Below are 18,439 nucleotides of genomic sequence, written 5' to 3' on the forward strand. Positions count from 1 at the left end.
AGCAATTATGAACCTTCACTCAACCCTTTTTAAGACTTGTCACACCTTATCAATAGGATGTTAACCAAACAAAATGTAAAATAAATAACCAGCTAGAGGTCAAGGTTTTATTTTTTATTTCTGAATACTTCAATTTCTGTACTACAACCCCCAATTTGACTCAAAGATTGGAACGTTCCCTTTATACAATGCTGAAAATGGTGGATAAGATAGGAAATGCATACAGTATTTTTAGGTGTGCGTTACTTTGTGAGGTTTTAAGGTATACATTTATATTTGAGTGTTACTGGAATATTCATTGCAATGCATTGTATGCAAGCGGGTTTGAACCTGGATCGTGGCTGTGAGGGCGCCATCACAATACTACTAGGCCTCCAGTGGTAAAGATGACATATGAAAAGGCATTATAGCTTATCTCATTATTATACTATTTCTACTTATGGTCCTGTGTCAGAAACACTGATTTGCATATTGCATTCTAATAGGTTAAATAGTCTCTCCAGTTCTTCACCTGTGCATCACTAATGATGCAAAAAACAGAAACAGAAAAAAGAAACTCTTTTAACAAAAATTTCATTACATGTACATATTATAACGAGAGGTTTAAAAACAATGTTTAGCAATTTTACTCAGCGATATTCTTCGAATGCTTTATCATCGCGTCATCATATGGCGCAAGTGTATAAAGAGCCTAACGGTTATACACAAACATACTAGCTCTTACTGTAAACTCAATGTCTTGTATCTTATAGGCCATTGCGCCTTATGTATGAAAAATATATGACAAAAAATTACATTTTGCAGGTGCGCCTTATAATTGGGTGCGCCTTACTGCGTGGAAAATACAATTAATAAAGGGTTTACCTGAGATCTGAGTCAATCTGCAATAACATGACAACAAAGTTGCTAATGATGTTCATTCAACAAATAATAAAAATTGTATTTTGGCATTTCAAAACAAAATACAAATTTTAATTACGATAAAAGGCGTTAATTTTGAGGATAATGGATGAAGGGATGAAAAAACCCCTCACTGTAAAATTCACGAGAGCAAGTCCAATGGATAAACTGATATTCCATTTACAGTGAAACCTCGGTTCTCGACCATAATCCGTTCCAGAACCCTGTTCGAAAACAGATTTGGTCGATCACGGAAAATCGTTTTTCCCATTAAAAGTAATGTAAAATCATTTTAATCCGTTCCAACACCCTGATTGTTTACCAAGAATGTAAACATGAAGCTAACCCAGGCTAATCGTACGTGCGCGTTAGCGTAATCTTCCGTACGAAAGATTACGCTAACATGAATGTGTAAAAAAAAAAAAAATCAGGTTGTTTACACGTCATTTAGCACAACAAGTGGTGAGTGGTTAAAGGATAAAGAAAATAATTATGAATAGGATTTCTTACCTTTGTGGTGCTCAGCAGAAGCCATACTGTATGTATAGCAAGATCGGAAACTCGCACACCTTCTTCATATTTTGCTATTATTTCTTTCTTAAATGCAATAGTTGTACGCACTACTCTTCTTTTTTCACCTGTAGCAGCTTTGCTGCTTGCACCGAACTTCTTCCGAGGCATAATTAGGGGTTAAAACACTCCGTTCACCGATATTCAAAACGAAAGCAAAAAGAAATGCGAGCTCGCGTGACAACAGTTCTTCACGAGGGGTGGGGGCAATCTACACCCGTACGCCGCTCAGCATCGCCCCTAGCGTACCGGCGTTCGAACTCCGATTTTTTGAACGAAAAGCAAAGCAAGAATTTCTCGAAATTTTTGATCGAGATCTCATTTGTTCGAAATGAGAGGCGTTCGAAAACCGAGGTTCCACTGTACTTCAAAGGTCGAAAGTAAAGTCAATTCAAGTCACATTCATTTGTGATGCCCTTAATCACAGAATGTGTCACCCGGAGCAAAAAGTACTTTTTTTTTTTTTTAAACTGCTATGGAAAAGGAATGGTAGTAATGCACTGACGTTGCTGCTTTGGATTGGTGAGTGTGCGTGTGCGAGTTGCATGCATGTCCACCCGTGACTGAGAGCAGTGTGGTGGCTTCTGCTCATCAGCCAGCAAAACAGAGCGAGTCCTGTGTGTTGGCCACAATGATGCAGCAGAGGCCATAGCCTGGAGGTGAGCAGCACGGCCCAGTGGTACACTAAAGCCTCTCTTGTCTTTATGTCAAGCCACCGATGCCACAAGGAAAAAGCAACAGATTGGTCGTCTGACCACCATACTGGTTAAAAAGCAGGGCGGCCTCATCATTATACACTTTTATTATGTGTGATGATGGATAGCGAAATCATGATGAAAAAAAGACAGATGAAGCTTAGACACTAAATCCAACAAGGTTCAAGGAACAAAGGGAAAGGAGGATAGACAGAGGCGCTCATTAGGGGACTGTAGCCTCCCTGCGCTCAGTGTGGGCTCGGATCCAGTGTTCATTAGCGTGAAGGGGAACTCAATGAAAATCAGCCTCGCCATGCTAATCAAAAACAGGGTGCCACAGCAACATAAATGTTATGCGGAACGGAGTCATAAAAGTTGCCCGCCGCAATCTATTTTTACGCCACTCGCACTTAAAAAGTGTGATTATTTCAAAACTTTGCCAATCTGTGGTTGTAGCAAGATCCCCCGGGAGTGCAACATGGACTCGCATACATGTGGTGTGCACATTTCTGCACGGGAAAAAAAGAAGGGAGAATGACAATGACAGCACAGTGCACAAACGACCATCGTGAGAGAGTCTCCTCCTTCAAACCACATGTTGCAGTAACAACTCAAACCAGTGAGAAGCAGGGGGGAAAGAGCAGAATATATTGTGGAAATTTGCTTTAAACATAACATACAAAGAGGATCTTTCTTTCACAATAAAACATTTTCTAAAAATCCATAATCAGATCCCTACTGACTTTGATGTGAAGAGCGGAAAATGCGGACAACAATGATAGCATGGTGCACAAACGTCCATTATGAGGTCGTCTCTTCCTTCAAACCACATCTTGCAGTACCAACTCCAACCAGTGAGAAAAAAGGGGAAATAGTTGAATAAAATGTGGAAATCAATTTTAAACATGACATACATATAGGATCCTTCACGATACATTTTCTCAAAATCCAAAATCCAATCGATGACAAGCACAGAAAATATGAACATCAATGACTATCATGAGGTAGTCTCCTCCTTCAAACCGATGCGAGGCCAAGGAAAAGAGCCAAATAGAAAGTGGAAATCAGCTTTAAACATCACACACAAGGAGGAACCTTTACAAAACTTTATCTACGATTTTTTTTGTGTTTCGAAAAAAAAAAAAAAAAAAATCACGATTCAGCAAATTAAACTTTGACAAATCAAAGCTGAACTACTGTAGGTGTCCCCTGCATGAGAAGATGGCACAAAGAGGAAAACAGGAGAAGCAAAACGGCTTCCAAGCTTTGGTCATCACACGTCTGTGCCACAGCATCGCAATTGTGCCAGTGTTGACAACCACTTCAGTAAAGAGGAACACAGTAAGTCTATGGGATAGAAAGAACAGAGCAAGTGAGAGACCAAGAGGGAGATTGCACGAGAGAGAGAGACAGAGACAAAAGAGAGACACAATAAAAAGAGGGAGTGGAATGCCCGATGGCCCTCGGAAATAATAGAGATTCTCTTTGGTGCCTTCTGCGTCTGCAATTGGTCTGTGTGCAAAGGGGGGAATGAGGGACAGCGACTGGAATAGAAAGAGAGAAAGAGAAAAACAGACAGGGAATTCCTGTGGCAAGGCACAACGTGCCCAAAGAGGCGTGGCTTGCCTGCGTGTGTTCACAGTGCCGTGACGGTGAGAAACCAGCTTTTGGCACAGCAAATGACCATGTTTCATACGACCTTTGTCGAAAGGAAAATAAAAGAAAAGAATCCACAAAATAAGTGCTTAGTTGCTCATTTCCACTTGCTACGAGCTAATACTGGGCTTGAAAACATTGAAACGTAAGTCAAAGAGGTATCAGAGAAATTATAAGTATTAAAACTTAAAAACCTGCAAAGTGAATTCAGTTCATACCAACTAAAATGTGGAGCTTATTTTCAGTCCTTCACTATTTCACTCTTTTTTTCTTGACATTTCGGTCATTAACAAAAAGGAGCTCAATGAAAAATGGAATTGCTTTGTTTCACAGAAATTGTGATTGCATTGCTCATTGCAGGGCCTTAGCTGGTTAGCTTGCAAAATAACAAGCGGCTAGCACTTCTTGAAGTACAAAGAGCGGACAGTGAGAAGTAGAATTGTTCAAATAAATTTGGATTTTGGGAATCCAGCAGACACGGTCACAGTATTTGGGAACAAAGACAATAACAGATATTTTTTCTTTTTGTATAGCATGATTTTTAGTTCTACCAATTCAAACCTTTGCAGATGTGGCTCAGGTCATGCCATGTTTTTTCTTGTGTAGCCCTTAATCACAAAAAGTCTTAAAGGGCTGCACAGACCACCAAAACAAAATATCGTCTTCTGACACTTACATGACGTCAAGGAAAAACTCAAAAACCACATAGTGAGGAAAATAAAGATTCCTTTAGAAGGGGCCAGGCCGCTCATAAGGTGATCACCCTTCCAGGATGACCCGGCTGCAATGGATGTTGCAAGATCATTAACAGATACTACACAGTGACTGGTGAATGAATTGTATTGTAAAAATTCAGCATCTATAATGTAATGTATTTATTTGATTCGAGCTATTTAAACCCGGTTGAGTTTTTCTGCAGTGTAGTTGTGTGATGGATAGATGGCTCCCAACTGTCATGAGGGCGTAAAGAGAGGAGAGATTGCTCAAAAAATATGCATGTATGATTGCATGTGGTGCTTGTCAAAACAAGTGGAAACCCTCACGAACATACTCTGGGTGCATGTGTGCACAAGTTACAGCACACACTGACACCGTGCCCTTCACTGCACAACTCAGGAGCTTAAGAGGCCCCTGTCCTACACACACTTGCACACAGAGAATTGCATGCTTGTACAACTCTCTTCTTTTCTTTTTTTTGGTAATACTTGCTTGAAAATGAATAAGTGACTCTTGTAGGCTTTTTAAAAGTACTCCTGAGAGCTACCCCCACTGGGCCCAGAGGATGAGAGCTTAAGGTTAAAAAGCCTATTTCATTTTCAGAGTGAATGGCATACGCGCGACTAACAGCTCACTATTCCCACAGCATTACTTCCGGATCTGCCAGTAGTCCTAAGCTTTCTACTATACATACAATAAAGAAGTAGGTTTGCGCTGAAATTTCAACTTTAAGCGAAAACAAAAAATTAATAAAACTGTCCCATCTGGTGCTGCCAATCTTGCGCAATTATGAATTTACAACTTCCCTAAAACCAATGCCCACTTTTTGTTCAGTTCCAGAACATATATGCTTCCGCAAAGGCAGTGAGCCTGAAGGAAAAATCAATTCGGACAAAGGCCTGTATCTTTAACAATTTGGCACTTGTATGAAGTGCAATAGGTCTAGGAAGAAGTATAATAGGAAACAATTAGAATTATAGATGCTAGTGAGGAGTATATTAAAAATGATTAGAAATTCAAAATTAGTCTTGAAAAATTAGTGGTCAACAACCCCAAGTACAAACCAAAAAAGCGCTTTGTCTAAACCATTACAGTATATAGCTGCATCGTGGTTTCAATACTTTGCAAATCTTCATCGCGAATTGTGTTCTTCTGGAGAAGACGACACACATCAAATGCTGTCACGGGTGCAGGTTAAGGAGGACTGTGTGTGTGTTGGGTGGGCGTGACTGTGTATGCGCGATTATATTAGGCTGGTGTATGCAGTCAGTGAAACAGCCAGGCGGAAACACAACTCCATGTGTCCATCCAAAACAAACTGCAAAGCACAGCAACAGATAGCATTTTAGCGACTTGTTTCATTGACATAAATTAATCAATTCAATCGGACTCTGGGGAAACCCCAAAGAGCAAAGAGCTCACAACATGGGGCTTTGTTATTGGGTCTGGGAAGTGACTGAGGCGGCGTCTGGAGAGAAAACAATAGCTGGGCTGCAGGTCCGTCCTACCGCTACATAACAACTTGAGCAATCCACCCTGCTAAGACTGTAGCTCATCAACGCCATTTCCATTACCCATTAAACACATGACCCGGAGCTACAATTCATTGGAAACCACTACATTCATGACTCTTGTATTTTAATCACAGAAACGTGGCTCAAACTGAAGTTCCCAATGCCAGTGTGCAGCTATCTTCATTGCTTTCTTACACTGAAGGAAACACTCTCCAATTTCGTTGTACTGTAGTATAATGACAATAAAGACCATTCAATTAATTGCATTAAATGGTAAATGGTAAGTGGTCTGCATTTATATAGCGCTTTTCAAGTCAATGATGACCTCCCAAAGCGCTTTACAATGTGCTTCACACTTACCCATTCACACACACTCACACACCAATAGCGGCCATGCAGCCATGCAAGGCGCCGACCTGCTTATTGGGGGCATTAGGGATTCAGTGTCTTGCCCTAGGACACTTCGACATATAACACGGAGGAGCCGGGAATCCAACCTGCGATCTCTTGATCCTAAGACGAGTGCCCTACCTCCTGAGCTGCAAGTTGCCGTTAAATAATGCAAAATCAAATTCATAAGACTAATCCAAGTATTCAGCAGGACCAGTGATATTCTTATTCAGTGGTTCTTAACCCTGTTGAAGCTACCGAACCATTCACTGAACCCATTTTAGTGAATTAAAGAAATTCTATTTTTATTCCAAAGACAAGACCTATAGTTTTTATCTCAGATATGAGAGTACTTGAGCCAAGATGGCATTACTCATGTCATCTATTCTGTTGCTACGGGGGTCATTTGAAATAGGAATTTCAGCCGCTGGTCTGAGTATCAGATTTGGCATTTTTTACGTAGCTGGCTTTACAAGTGTTTCACAAATGCTATGTGGCTTGCTCTGCTTTGCGATCCTGTTATAGGACGCTGTGAGGATCGGTTTGTTAATGGGTACGAATCCATTAGCAGGCAGAGAGGAAATCTAATTCAATTTTTCTTTATTCACCTTGAATTCAGCAAGGATTGTGCTTCTATATTCCCCATCTCAACACAGTTTCTTCAAGTTTTCTTTTAATTTTGCCGGTGCAAGGCTTTAGTTCCTCATCTTGGCATATCAAATCACACAGATAAGATGCAGACTCCCATCCCATTATGTTACACAGTGCAAGATAATCCATATCATACATATTCACCCGACATCTTTCTTTTTTGCCCGACATGGTATGGATTGAAATAAGAAGGTAATTGCTTGACGTACTACGATGACGTTCACATGATGGATCCCTCATGAGTGGGCTAAATTCCACTCAGTGATCATCTGCAGCTCGTGATGGCCAAGCAGGGCATGTCATTGTGCATGGACATGATGAAGGGGTGTCTTGGCTTACGCGCCAGAGGCTCCAATGAAACCTTAGGGTTATGTCAAGCCCATGTTAAGAGCCACTGTTGTAAATACATGCGTTTTTAAAGTAGTAAAATTGTGGAATCCCAAATCCATTTAAATGTGGCGAATCAGAGCTGGACAGGATGATATTAATGTGCAAACTTGTCTTTGTTTTTCTGATCAGGGTATTGAGAGTGTAATGTGAAATGGCGTGTGTGTGTGTGTGTGTGTGTGTGTGTGTGTGTGTGTAGTGCAAAGTATATCGGATGGCCCGGTTTCATGTTGCAAAGCACACATGTGGGCATCGTATTGCTGAGCTCAAAACAGCAGGAGCTAGTTGTTGTGCAGGAATCAGGTGCTGCCGTCCACACCTTGCGTATTTTGATGTGGGTTGCGGATAAGCTTTAGGCATGTGAGGGAGTGTGTGTGTGTGTGTCGAGTGCTTCTCTCTGTGTAGGGAAATTGTGCAGTAGGTGGCTGGCAAAGTGGGCGGGGTCAGGGTGCACCCGCGTAGCCAGGTGCGTATCGGGGGAGCTAGAGGCTGGAGGGCCGCCTGTAGTACCTTGTTAGTCACAGTGTTGATTGCCAGCGTTGGAGAGGCACTTCCAGAGATCATACACTCCATCCCCAAAGAGTCCGACTCCAGGCTGTATGGTGTAGAAGCCTGCAGGGGGAGGGTGGACGAGGGATGCGGAGGCAGAGAGAAGATATAAATTCCAACATAATCCAATTATTAAACACAAGCAGGTTAAGGTTTTCTGGCATTTGTTGGTTTCCTGTCACTAAATAAGGACTGCACATTTTAGTTAATGTATTATCTGCTCTTTAAGGCGCATACGGTTAAAAGGCAAAACCCCCCCAAATAGACTTTTGTTATATTTTTTCATATGTAAGGCACACTATTCCATGAGGCACATAGAAAAAAACTACTATAAGGGTTAGGGTTGCCCAAAATTTAAAAAGTGCCGCATTTCCACATCGATCAGTCGAAACACATCACTGGTCACAATTGCATACAATTATGTAACATTGTATGCAACGTGAATCGAATCCAGTTCGCGGATTGGAGTGCCCCGAATCCTATCAACTAGACCATAGGTCGGGAACCTTTCTGAGCCAGAGGGCTATAATACAGGGATCAGAATGGAGATTTTCATTTTCAGCTGAAATAGCCAGCGTCCAGGAATAAACCAGGGCGGAGCCCCCCCCAACGTGGTGACGTTCAATGATTTGATAAAAATGTATGAAACGAGAATAATGCCAGAGCCTGTGTCCCATACCAACAAATACTGTATACCAGATCATTGAGGCACATTTTGACAATTTTTTTTCCATAATGGTTTCGAAACAAGGTGCAAGCAGAGTTCTTTTGACAAAATGTCAAAAAATACTGCAAACAAGGATATTGCTGTATTCACCTACAAAGCAGACGGCGCTGGGTTACAGAGAAGTTAGCTCTCTGGGATTTCATAATAAATAGTCTCACAAATAATATAGATTTATTGAGCTTTGAGATTTGCAGTGCTTGGCATTCAGTATCCCGACCTCGTAGCCTGCCTTTGTAGCATTTTCATTTGACTCGCAGGGTCTGTGAAAAAGCGCTGCTGTGCAGTTAAAACGGCTTCCAATTGCTTCACCTTTTCACACCATTCGTTTCCAGTTAGCGAGTTTCGTTTAGCAGTGTATTTTTCTAAAATAGCCATGGTGGCCAAAGGGCTACTGCCATCATCTGGTGAAATTGGGATTTTAATTGTTTTTGTTCAAATTTATCTAATACTGCGGACAAACTTACTGGCAGGCACAATATATATTTTATGACAGAGGGGCCAGTAAAAATTTGTAACTGGCCCCTGGGCCAAACTATGGACATGCCTGCTGTAAATTGTATTTGGAACTGTGCCTTTTTTATACTGGACTGAACCCTTCAATTCACTGGCGTTATTTAGGTTATGCAAACTCCAAACTCGACAACATATCAAATTTGGAAAACTATCAAAATAATTTGTATGACCAACAGTTTAATCTCGGGCCTCATGTACGTGTACTTACTAAAAGAGCAATATCTCGCTCACGAGCCATATGTCCCCAACCCTTGCATTAGACCTCTAGGGATACAGACGATACATAAAAAGTCATTAGGTTTTATCTCATCATCTTACTATTTTTAGTCACAGTACCACATTGTTGTTATTACTATTGGGTCAGGCTGCGAGAATATTGTCAGACATTAAATTGAATTAATTGGTGTTTATGTTCTTTATATGAACGTTGTGACGGATTGTATGCAACGAGATTAAACACGGCGCTCCAGGGTAAACATGTAATAAAGGAATTAAAGGGGAAAAAGAAAAAGATGAAGAGTATCGGGATAAAGGCAGAAAAAATATTTAGAAATTAGTGTTTAGAGACTGACCTATGTAACAACAATAGTGCAAATGTAGTGAATGAAAAATAGTGCATCGGAACAACAGTGCAATGAAAAGTGCAACAACATTAAGCGACAACAAAACAAAGGTCACAAGATTTTATATATATATATGCATGGCTGCTTGTCACCCAGAATGCTTAGTTTGAGCTGAGAACAAGTAAAACCAAATTGTACCGATTTTTAATCACTATTTTCTCATTTCTCTAACATATCTGGTAGAGATGATGCCTTTATGTGTTGTCTGTATCCCTAGTGGGCCTTTACCAAAGGATCTGGTGCTCTACCCGCCGCAATCAGGGTTTGATTCCATCCATGTCCCTAGTGGCATGGTATAGTTAGGTTTTGGTGCCCTTTACCATATCTATCCGGTTCGATACCCCATGGCATCATTGTTATGCACGTGTGGTCAGCAATAATGATCAACATTTCTACAAACATGGTAGTTCATTTTCAATTTTTGGGCAAATGATGCACCGGATTATAAGGCGGACGTTCAAATTTCTGGTCAATTTGGAGTTTTGATTGTGCCCTATAGTCTGAAAAATATGGTATTAAACACAAGACTGCTGAAGTTTTCTGGCCTTTGTTCACACTGAAGATTGAACCTTTATTTTTAAGGCCAAATCTGGTTTGGGCGAGGACAACAGACTGCATTCATCCCTGTTTTCGAAGCATGCCTGGTCGTCTGCGTCATGAAAAGCGCCACACGTGCCCGTGTGTGCCATGGTAAAAGATAACTTCGCCGCACCCGTCTCCGTCTGAAAAAGTGCTTACGCTAAGAGGATTGGCATCCAACAATACCATTTTTAATTCATAATAAACGCTAAATGAGATTTCCCCAACTCTCGCTCGTGCTGTCTGAGACTCCTAATGGAATTCCTTGTTTGAAGGGGGAGGGAAGGCGCAACAGAACAGACACGCGTTAATTTATTTTGTGCCATGGCTACATACGAGCACACGACAGCAACATAATTTAAAAAGAAAATTCAAAAAGCGCAAAGCATGGTCAAACACTAATATGACAAAAATAAGAACCAAGAATTATAATAAATAAAATGTCTATTCATCCATAAAAACATTCTCATTGTTAGATACAGTCTATAATGTTTTCACATTTAAGTTATAGATATAACATTGACATGCATTTGTAAGCAAAAATGAGACATAAAATATGTCTAATGCCATGTTTACGGGAGAGACATATACAATAATGACATGTCTTTTTTTACATTGTATGGTTATACAATTCAGGGTACATTTAGAAGAAATATGTAGAATGTACATGTTTATGCATCTGTCAGAGAGCTTTTGTCTGAGGGCAAGTAATGCGGCACACCCTGAACTTGCTGGCACTTAATAGCAGGAAAATTATTACTTGCTAACAGATGGAAAAACAACAACCCTTTTTAAATACTTTGTCAAAATCGCAGGATATTATCGTTTTCCGGCATCGTGTTCTATCAGAGATTGGAAACAAGGTTCATCTTTATACAAGAAAGCTTTTTTCCTTTTCTTTTTTGTCAATTTGCAGCATGCAGACTCTGACATCGCAGATTGTATTTCAAAAATATGTACAGACTGTCCCCTACTTATGACCATTCGACTTATGAAAAACGGTAGATATGAAGTTTTTTCAGAGTACAGGACATTACTGTTGTGCTTTGTTCTGCCGCTACTGGCGTGTGGTGGCGTTGTGAGAGGTCACCCAGCATCCAACCAGAAGAAGGAATCCGCTTCCTCTTCTTTGTTTGTGTTGAAACATTCTACACTGTATCTCCAGAACTTTGACATTTTTATTTAATTTATTTAATATCTTGTGCATCCATTCAATATGGGTGGTGTAAAGTGTGAAGAAGAGGCGAGCCGTTTATTTTGAAATGAAAGTGGAATAAGAAAGCTTGACGTGGATGAGAAAATGCTTGGATCGCTTTTTTTTTGTGTACACTCTACCTCAAAAGTAAGTTGAACTAAATTGTATTTATTGTTATAGAGCATATTTTTTAATGAAAAGTTTATATTTTAGTCAAAAACAATACAGGTTACTTATGCAAGCCTTAAACATACTTATACAAACCTTAAACATACAAAATATAGCACTGAAGCTACTTACGAACCAATTCAACATACAAAATATTGCACTGAAGCAACTTATAAACCAATTCAACTTATGAATGACTGTCTGCAACGTATCTTGTTAGTAAGTAGGGCAGCATCTGTTTCTCCATTTTTGTTTGTTTCAGAATCATTTTCCATTTAGCACGTTCTTCTTCAGAAACATTTAATTCATGCAAAAAAATGACAAAACTTGGGAGGTAAGTCTTTTTAGAATAGAGCGCAAACATGCAAAATACATGATTTGGTAAAGCATTTAGCAAAGACAAAAATATACATTTATTTAAACAGAGACTTATTTTAACACACTTGGATAATGTGTGATATGGAAGGGACAATGCATGTGTACAAAGCTGCCAAGAATGTGTGCCTTAAATGAACCTTGGCCTGCGGTCAGCCACATCGTATGTGAACCTATCTATGGACGTTGCAGCGCTTACGCCCTGAGGCCAGTTCAAATGTGAGCAGCCTCCTTAAAAACCCGTGTGTGACGCCGGACCATCCATAATTAAAAGGCCAAAAGCTCAGAGTAGTGCTCTGCATTAATTGATGTTCATAAAAAATAAAAAATAAAAATAAATAAAAAAAGAGAGGAGGCGCAGACTAATTTGTGTAATGGCTACCTGGGGCACCATTTATTAATAAGGAGCCCACTTCATGACAGGTTACTGTGGCAGCGTAATATAAAGTCGACATAGTGTGAATAATAAAGAGTTTGGAGTAAAGTGAAAAAGGAAAATGGGTGACCCAAAAAACGCAATACTTGCTATATAATCACAGGATAATTTAGTTTGTAGTTTTGCTGATATAAGAGTTTTATTCGAAACAAAAATCTTGCTCGCTATGCGAAGGAAAATCCAGGTTATGAGCAGTCCCAGAGGCTACCACTAAAGACCGTTCACCATCAGCTGGTTCCATTTAGAGAATACAAACTAGCACAGGCAAAAATAGATAACTAATTGTGTTGTGACAATGTTTTTGTGTGTACGTTCATTTTAAAATACAGTAACTATAATCTTAAGTATACAGTAAGTGCTTACTTATGAACAGTCTCCGTCGAATCTGAGGTCCCTGTATTATCGTATGCAAATGCCCTTTCAAGCGATAATAAACCAAACAAACTTACCATTTACTCACAGCCAGACAGACTATGTAGAATACCGAGACAATATTAGCAATCTATGATGACATTGACAGAGACGATGTAGATTGTGGCCAAGGAAGATATCAGTGTTTTATTTTTGATTTTATAATGCTCCTGTATAAAATTGTTATACAGTGTAGAAGATTTGAAATGATCAAAAGAAGTATCAAAAACGGGGAAAACGTACAGGTATCTCCGTACCCCTCACCCCTTTTGCCACACCACACATGAACCTCTGTTCATAATAAATTGGCATTTTATTTAGTCACTATCATATTTATCTTACTCCTATATTTTTGTGTAATGCTATTTGTTTTAATCATCAGGAAGATGCATTTTATAGCTATTCAGGGTTCACTTGGATGGTTTTGGAAGGACAAAAACGGACCAAATAGCTTTAAATTGTTTTATATCGGGAAAATCCTGGAACGAATGAAGCTCGTATGAAAAGGTAACACTATAAGTAGACGGGAGGAGACAACAAAAATTCTACTGTAACTGTAACCATTGATACAAAGGCTATCTGAACAGAAAAGGTGGATAAACACGTGTCGCAGATGATATAACACTTGGAAATCAGTGTAGTCACATAAGTGTTTGGCTCTTTAATTTGAGATTTTTTTAATTGTAATATGTGGCCTGGTTGAATAAATGTTGTGAACAATACCCTACGTTGAAGTACACAATGACTGTGGTAATAACCAAGATCCCCCTGCATTACTTACCCGTTCACCTGACCGCGGCCTCTTCTTGGGCCGTGTTGGCAAAGCGTCCTCCTTTGGGTTGGTGTCAATAGCCCAGTAAGAGCCCTGTGGGGAATAAGAATATTGTTAGCTCATTAAAATAAATGAATAAATAAATAAATAAATAAACTAGGGACACACAATTTTTTCCTATCGATGCTGATAACTTAAAATCCTGCTTCTTGAGACTGATTATAGAGAACTTTTTTCCAACAACAGGCTATATTGCTAAATATGTATTGTTGCTACAAAGAACAAGCAAGAATACAAACTACATAGACTCAAAGTGACCAAACTGCACCAATTTCTTTCAAATTAGTTTGCCCAGTTTTCGGTCAGAAAAAAAAGAGTACGAGAAATAAAAGAAAGAAAGGGGGGAATAATAAAGTATGAAAAAGCAAGAAAAATGAAGGAAAGAATGAAGGTGAAAAGAAAAATAGAGAAAATGATAAGAGAAAAGAAAAAAGGGTAAAGAGAAGAGGCAGAAAAGGTGAACAAATGTCCGCTTTCCGTAGGCGAGCATCATGTTACGTGAAAGAAATTCTAATTTCTCGACCTACAAGTATTTTAAGTTTATAGGAGGTGCTAAATAACACACACTATCCCTTTAAGAGTAAAATATAATTAAAATACACACAAAATCCATTTTACAGCTCAAGTAAACGTGTTTCCGAAAAGCAGTGTTGGATATTGTCTAATTATTATTTACAACTAATATCTACAAACTTATGGGAGTAATGAATGCCCAAACGAGTACAAACAATAACAAAACGGACAGCTCAAAATTTGGGGATTTCTTTTACAGTTCTCCAATACAGAAACGTAACACAAAAGAACCCAAAAAGACTTGTTTGCAGTCAGCCCACGGAGCTGTCAAACAGAATTAAATTGAAATTCAGGTTTATGTAAATATACAACATGCATATTTCTAAGGCTTTACTGACGTTGATGTAGAACTCAGTCATAAATATAATCCAAGTCGGCTGTTCTTAATGAGTTAAATATCTGATGGCACATTCAGGGATAGCGGAGTCATATGGGCCACGTGAAATGGTGCATTCAGCATGCTTTGATTTATCAATACAGGAACTTGCCAAACAAACTATGCCAGGCATCTTCAACTTCTTTCAGGCAGAGAGATACTTTTTCTTATTAATTAGTGCCACGAGTTTGATATGCATTTCTAAAATTACAACTCATCATGCACTTTTGTTACTACAGTGTTACTAGGTTATTTATTGGAAAGAGGCTCAAATCCGTGGTTCTGATATAGTGGAGCAGGCCCCCCCGGAGGGGGACATGGCTCCATCAAGGGGGGGTGTGGGTGCATTTGACATTGCAGAACTTTTTTTTTTTACTTTCCCAGACTAAAGTACAATTGCACCTCCACTACAATATGGCACAGCAGTGAGTGTTTTATTTACATTTAGGCACCACGCAGTGCATTAAGCACAGAATGTAAGCATTGAGTATAAAGTGTAGACACAAAGTGTAGCAGATGCTCAAGTGACCCCAGAGAGACGGGGTAAAGAGACAAACAAAATACTCCTTCCGAAAGCTAAGACGAGGAAGTTTGCCGAAGCGTAGGTAGCGCTTCACTTCACTGCGACCACGGAGGGAGACAAGCACAGACCAGGAGTGCTTGCTATGTTAAAAATGTCAACAGCAAATAAATTAAGCTGTCACTTAGAGACATTGCAACCCAACCATGCTGATAGAGTTTTTTTCAACGAAAATAGGCAGAGAGGCGTAGCTTTGGCATAGTGGTGACATGTTACCACTAACATCAAGCCATCGTTGTTTTAACCCCACAAATATTATGTGAGAGAATATCTTCTTCCGAAGGGGTGCGTAAATAATTGAGAAGCACTGGGTTAGATAAACTCATTCAAACACTAAAATAAAAAACATTTGACCAGAAAGCCACAATAACCCAGCACTGGTGAGATACTTTCAGAACAGGTCCGTGGGCAGAGCTGTTCCTAGGAGACACCCTGGTGCCCTTGGGCAACACGTTGGAGACCCCTGCAGAATGTCCATCAGCATGGTAAAAAAAATGTCATTACTATCAAATTCAAGATTAGATTTTGATATACAGTACTGTGTTTGGGCTGTTTAAGAACTAAAAATAAAGACTATTTCAATATTTGACTAGTTACTGACTATGGAAACGATTACTAGAATAATCAAATAATGACTACTTCTCTTAAATTTAGCATGAACTTGATTATGTGACATATGATCATAAACATAAGAAAAATGGGTACAATAAAAACCATATCTTTTGTTGAAAATACTACCGATTCAATCTACTACCGACACTTCTCACACTACATTGTTTTTTTTTACTCCTTAGTGCTATTGCTTTAAGAATTGTCCTTTTAAAAATCACGAGAAAATGCCAAATTGTCCTATTTTTACACATTATACTGTTTTTAGAAAATAGGGAGAATGATGTGGAAAAAAATAAATATAAGCAACAACAACAAAGATTTAGAAATTGTAGAATACTCTATATATTGTGATACAAACAATGTAATGTTTTTATAGGATCGCTAGCAGAAGGATCCAAAGTTGTTTTAGAGACGGGTCACTTAGAGGCTTTTAGCTTCAACCTATCATCCCCCCTTTTTTTGGGTGATTTGTTCATTTTGTGATGTGATGTTTGTTGCAACATGATTGAAAAGGAGAAAATAGGTACAAAAATTGAATAAAGTAAAAATTAATAATCTAAAACCAATTACGCACTGTGCCCGGTCAGTTGAGACATAAATCGATAAATAAACCTTTGTCCATTTTTTAGGGACATGCAAAAAATAAATAAATGAAAATCATGGAAACATTTTTTTTATCCCCTGAGGTGTTCTTGGGACTGCATGCATTTCATTTCAAATTCGTTTGATAGGCAGTCTGGCATAATAATTAAACTCTATTTTTGCAATACAATTTATGTCATCAAAACCGTATTGTACGTTACGCGAGTTTTACCGAGGCCAGTCCGACTTTCGTTCAAAAGTCCGGCCTGCTCTTTAAATGTTGGTGCATCACCAATTTACTGCTATGATACGCCAGGTCTGTTTTGCAAATTTTACAAGTAGTCTTTTTATTAGCTGTATTTGGGCTAAAATGCTCCAAAACGTAAGGAGTTTCTGTACGCGTGGTTGATGTTGACGCCGCCATTTATGTGTTTGTTACTGCTCCAGACAGAGACGTCTGTGAATATTGCGTATGTGCGACTCTCAGACTTAAGGGATGCCAAACACTGTTGGAAAAACATGTCTGGCGACAGTATTCGACAATGAATTTCATTGTTGACTATTTCATCGATTTTTGTCAACAAAGTCAATTAACTGTAACCGTACTGGAAAGAAGTTACCATTAAGCTCGTCCTTGGATCTCCCTTCTTCGGTTTCAGGTAAGCACGCCACAGTTGCCAATGCAGCTGCAGTGCCAGAAAATATCGGCCACTCCGACCGATTTCAGAATAGCTGATCAAGGAGAGAGTCACATAGACTGACTGGAAGTTGGTGGGGTGGGAATTTTTAAGGACGACATTCTACAGCCACAGCCTGCATTATTTATCGTTTGCATTTCAATTATTTTTTTCCTCCTCCAACCGCAGAGCAAGGCAATATACACTTACTAAAAAAGGGGGGGGAAACAGATATTTTTCACCTAAAGGCTGTGCTGATTTTTTAATTTGTTTTTAATATTTCATGATGAGAAAAAACATCTCAATTGTCAAGAGAAACCGAGATCAGGACCTTTGAAAATGACTTCCTCAGCTGAGAGAATAATTGATGCGTCCACTCGAGAAAGCAAGCGAGTATCCATGAAATAATAGTGTCGTATACAATGGCCTGCCCTTGTTAAAGGAAGAAATGTTGGTATTTAACAATTCCCATACTTCGGATCGCTGCAATTGTTCAAATGAAAAGCCACGTTTGGCCTATATTCATCATGGGCGGGCGGTGTGCTTATGTGTGTGTATGTGAAATGATATGTTTTAATGTGCAGCAAGCTTTGGGGTCAATTAACAGCTCCTCAGAGGGGTGGAGAATAATACAGATGCACAATGAAACCTAGAAAGAGGGAGGGGTCGATTGGGGGGGATACGACAGTGATAAAAACGCGGCAGCCTCATTAGAAAATCCATACCACTGATAAAGGTGCGACACGTCACCGCAGTCAATCAGTGTGTCTTATAATGCACTCGTTTCAGAATCAAGAGTCGCTCAGACGAAGCTAGGCTTGGCTCCATTGCTTTTAATTAGCACGAGGAAGAACACTAAGTTAACCCTCGTGGGAAGAGAGAGTTGCTGCATTTTTTACCCCCCTCTTCCCACCAAGACGCCCACCCCAAGAGAGTTGGCAGGAAAAGAGAAAAACATATAAAGAGCCATTAAATTATTCACAAATATTCTGCAACATTGCGTTGGGCCCAAAGGAGCACAGCACAAACCACCACATTCTTTTGCCATAATAAAATGTTTGCTTCATAATAAAACTACATCCTACCTGAAATAACTCATTTTGACATATCAACTCTCTCAAAAGAGATGACTTTGTAATGTTTGAGGATGT

The 18,439-nt window shown here is 39.4% G+C and overlaps 1 protein-coding gene across 1 annotated transcript in view; it reads right to left on the reverse strand.

The window, feature by feature from the left end:
• Nucleotides 1-18,439, reverse strand: part of foxj3 (forkhead box J3) — a 165,743-nt gene that overhangs the window by 34,441 nt on the left and 112,863 nt on the right. Inside the window, exons 4-5 of the mRNA XM_088338043.1 lie at nucleotides 13,838-13,921; nucleotides 7,991-8,092 (exon numbers count right to left, since the gene is read on the reverse strand). Of these exons, the coding sequence (XP_088194169.1) occupies nucleotides 7,991-8,092; nucleotides 13,838-13,921 (186 nt within the window). The remainder of the gene's footprint in view (nucleotides 1-7,990; nucleotides 8,093-13,837; nucleotides 13,922-18,439) is intronic.

The sequence above is a fragment of the Urocampus carinirostris genome, chromosome 6 (genome assembly GCF_059441175.1).
Source record: "Urocampus carinirostris isolate Australia breed hairy pipefish chromosome 6, RoL_Ucar_1.0, whole genome shotgun sequence".
Lineage (NCBI taxonomy): Eukaryota > Metazoa > Chordata > Actinopteri > Syngnathiformes > Syngnathidae > Urocampus > Urocampus carinirostris.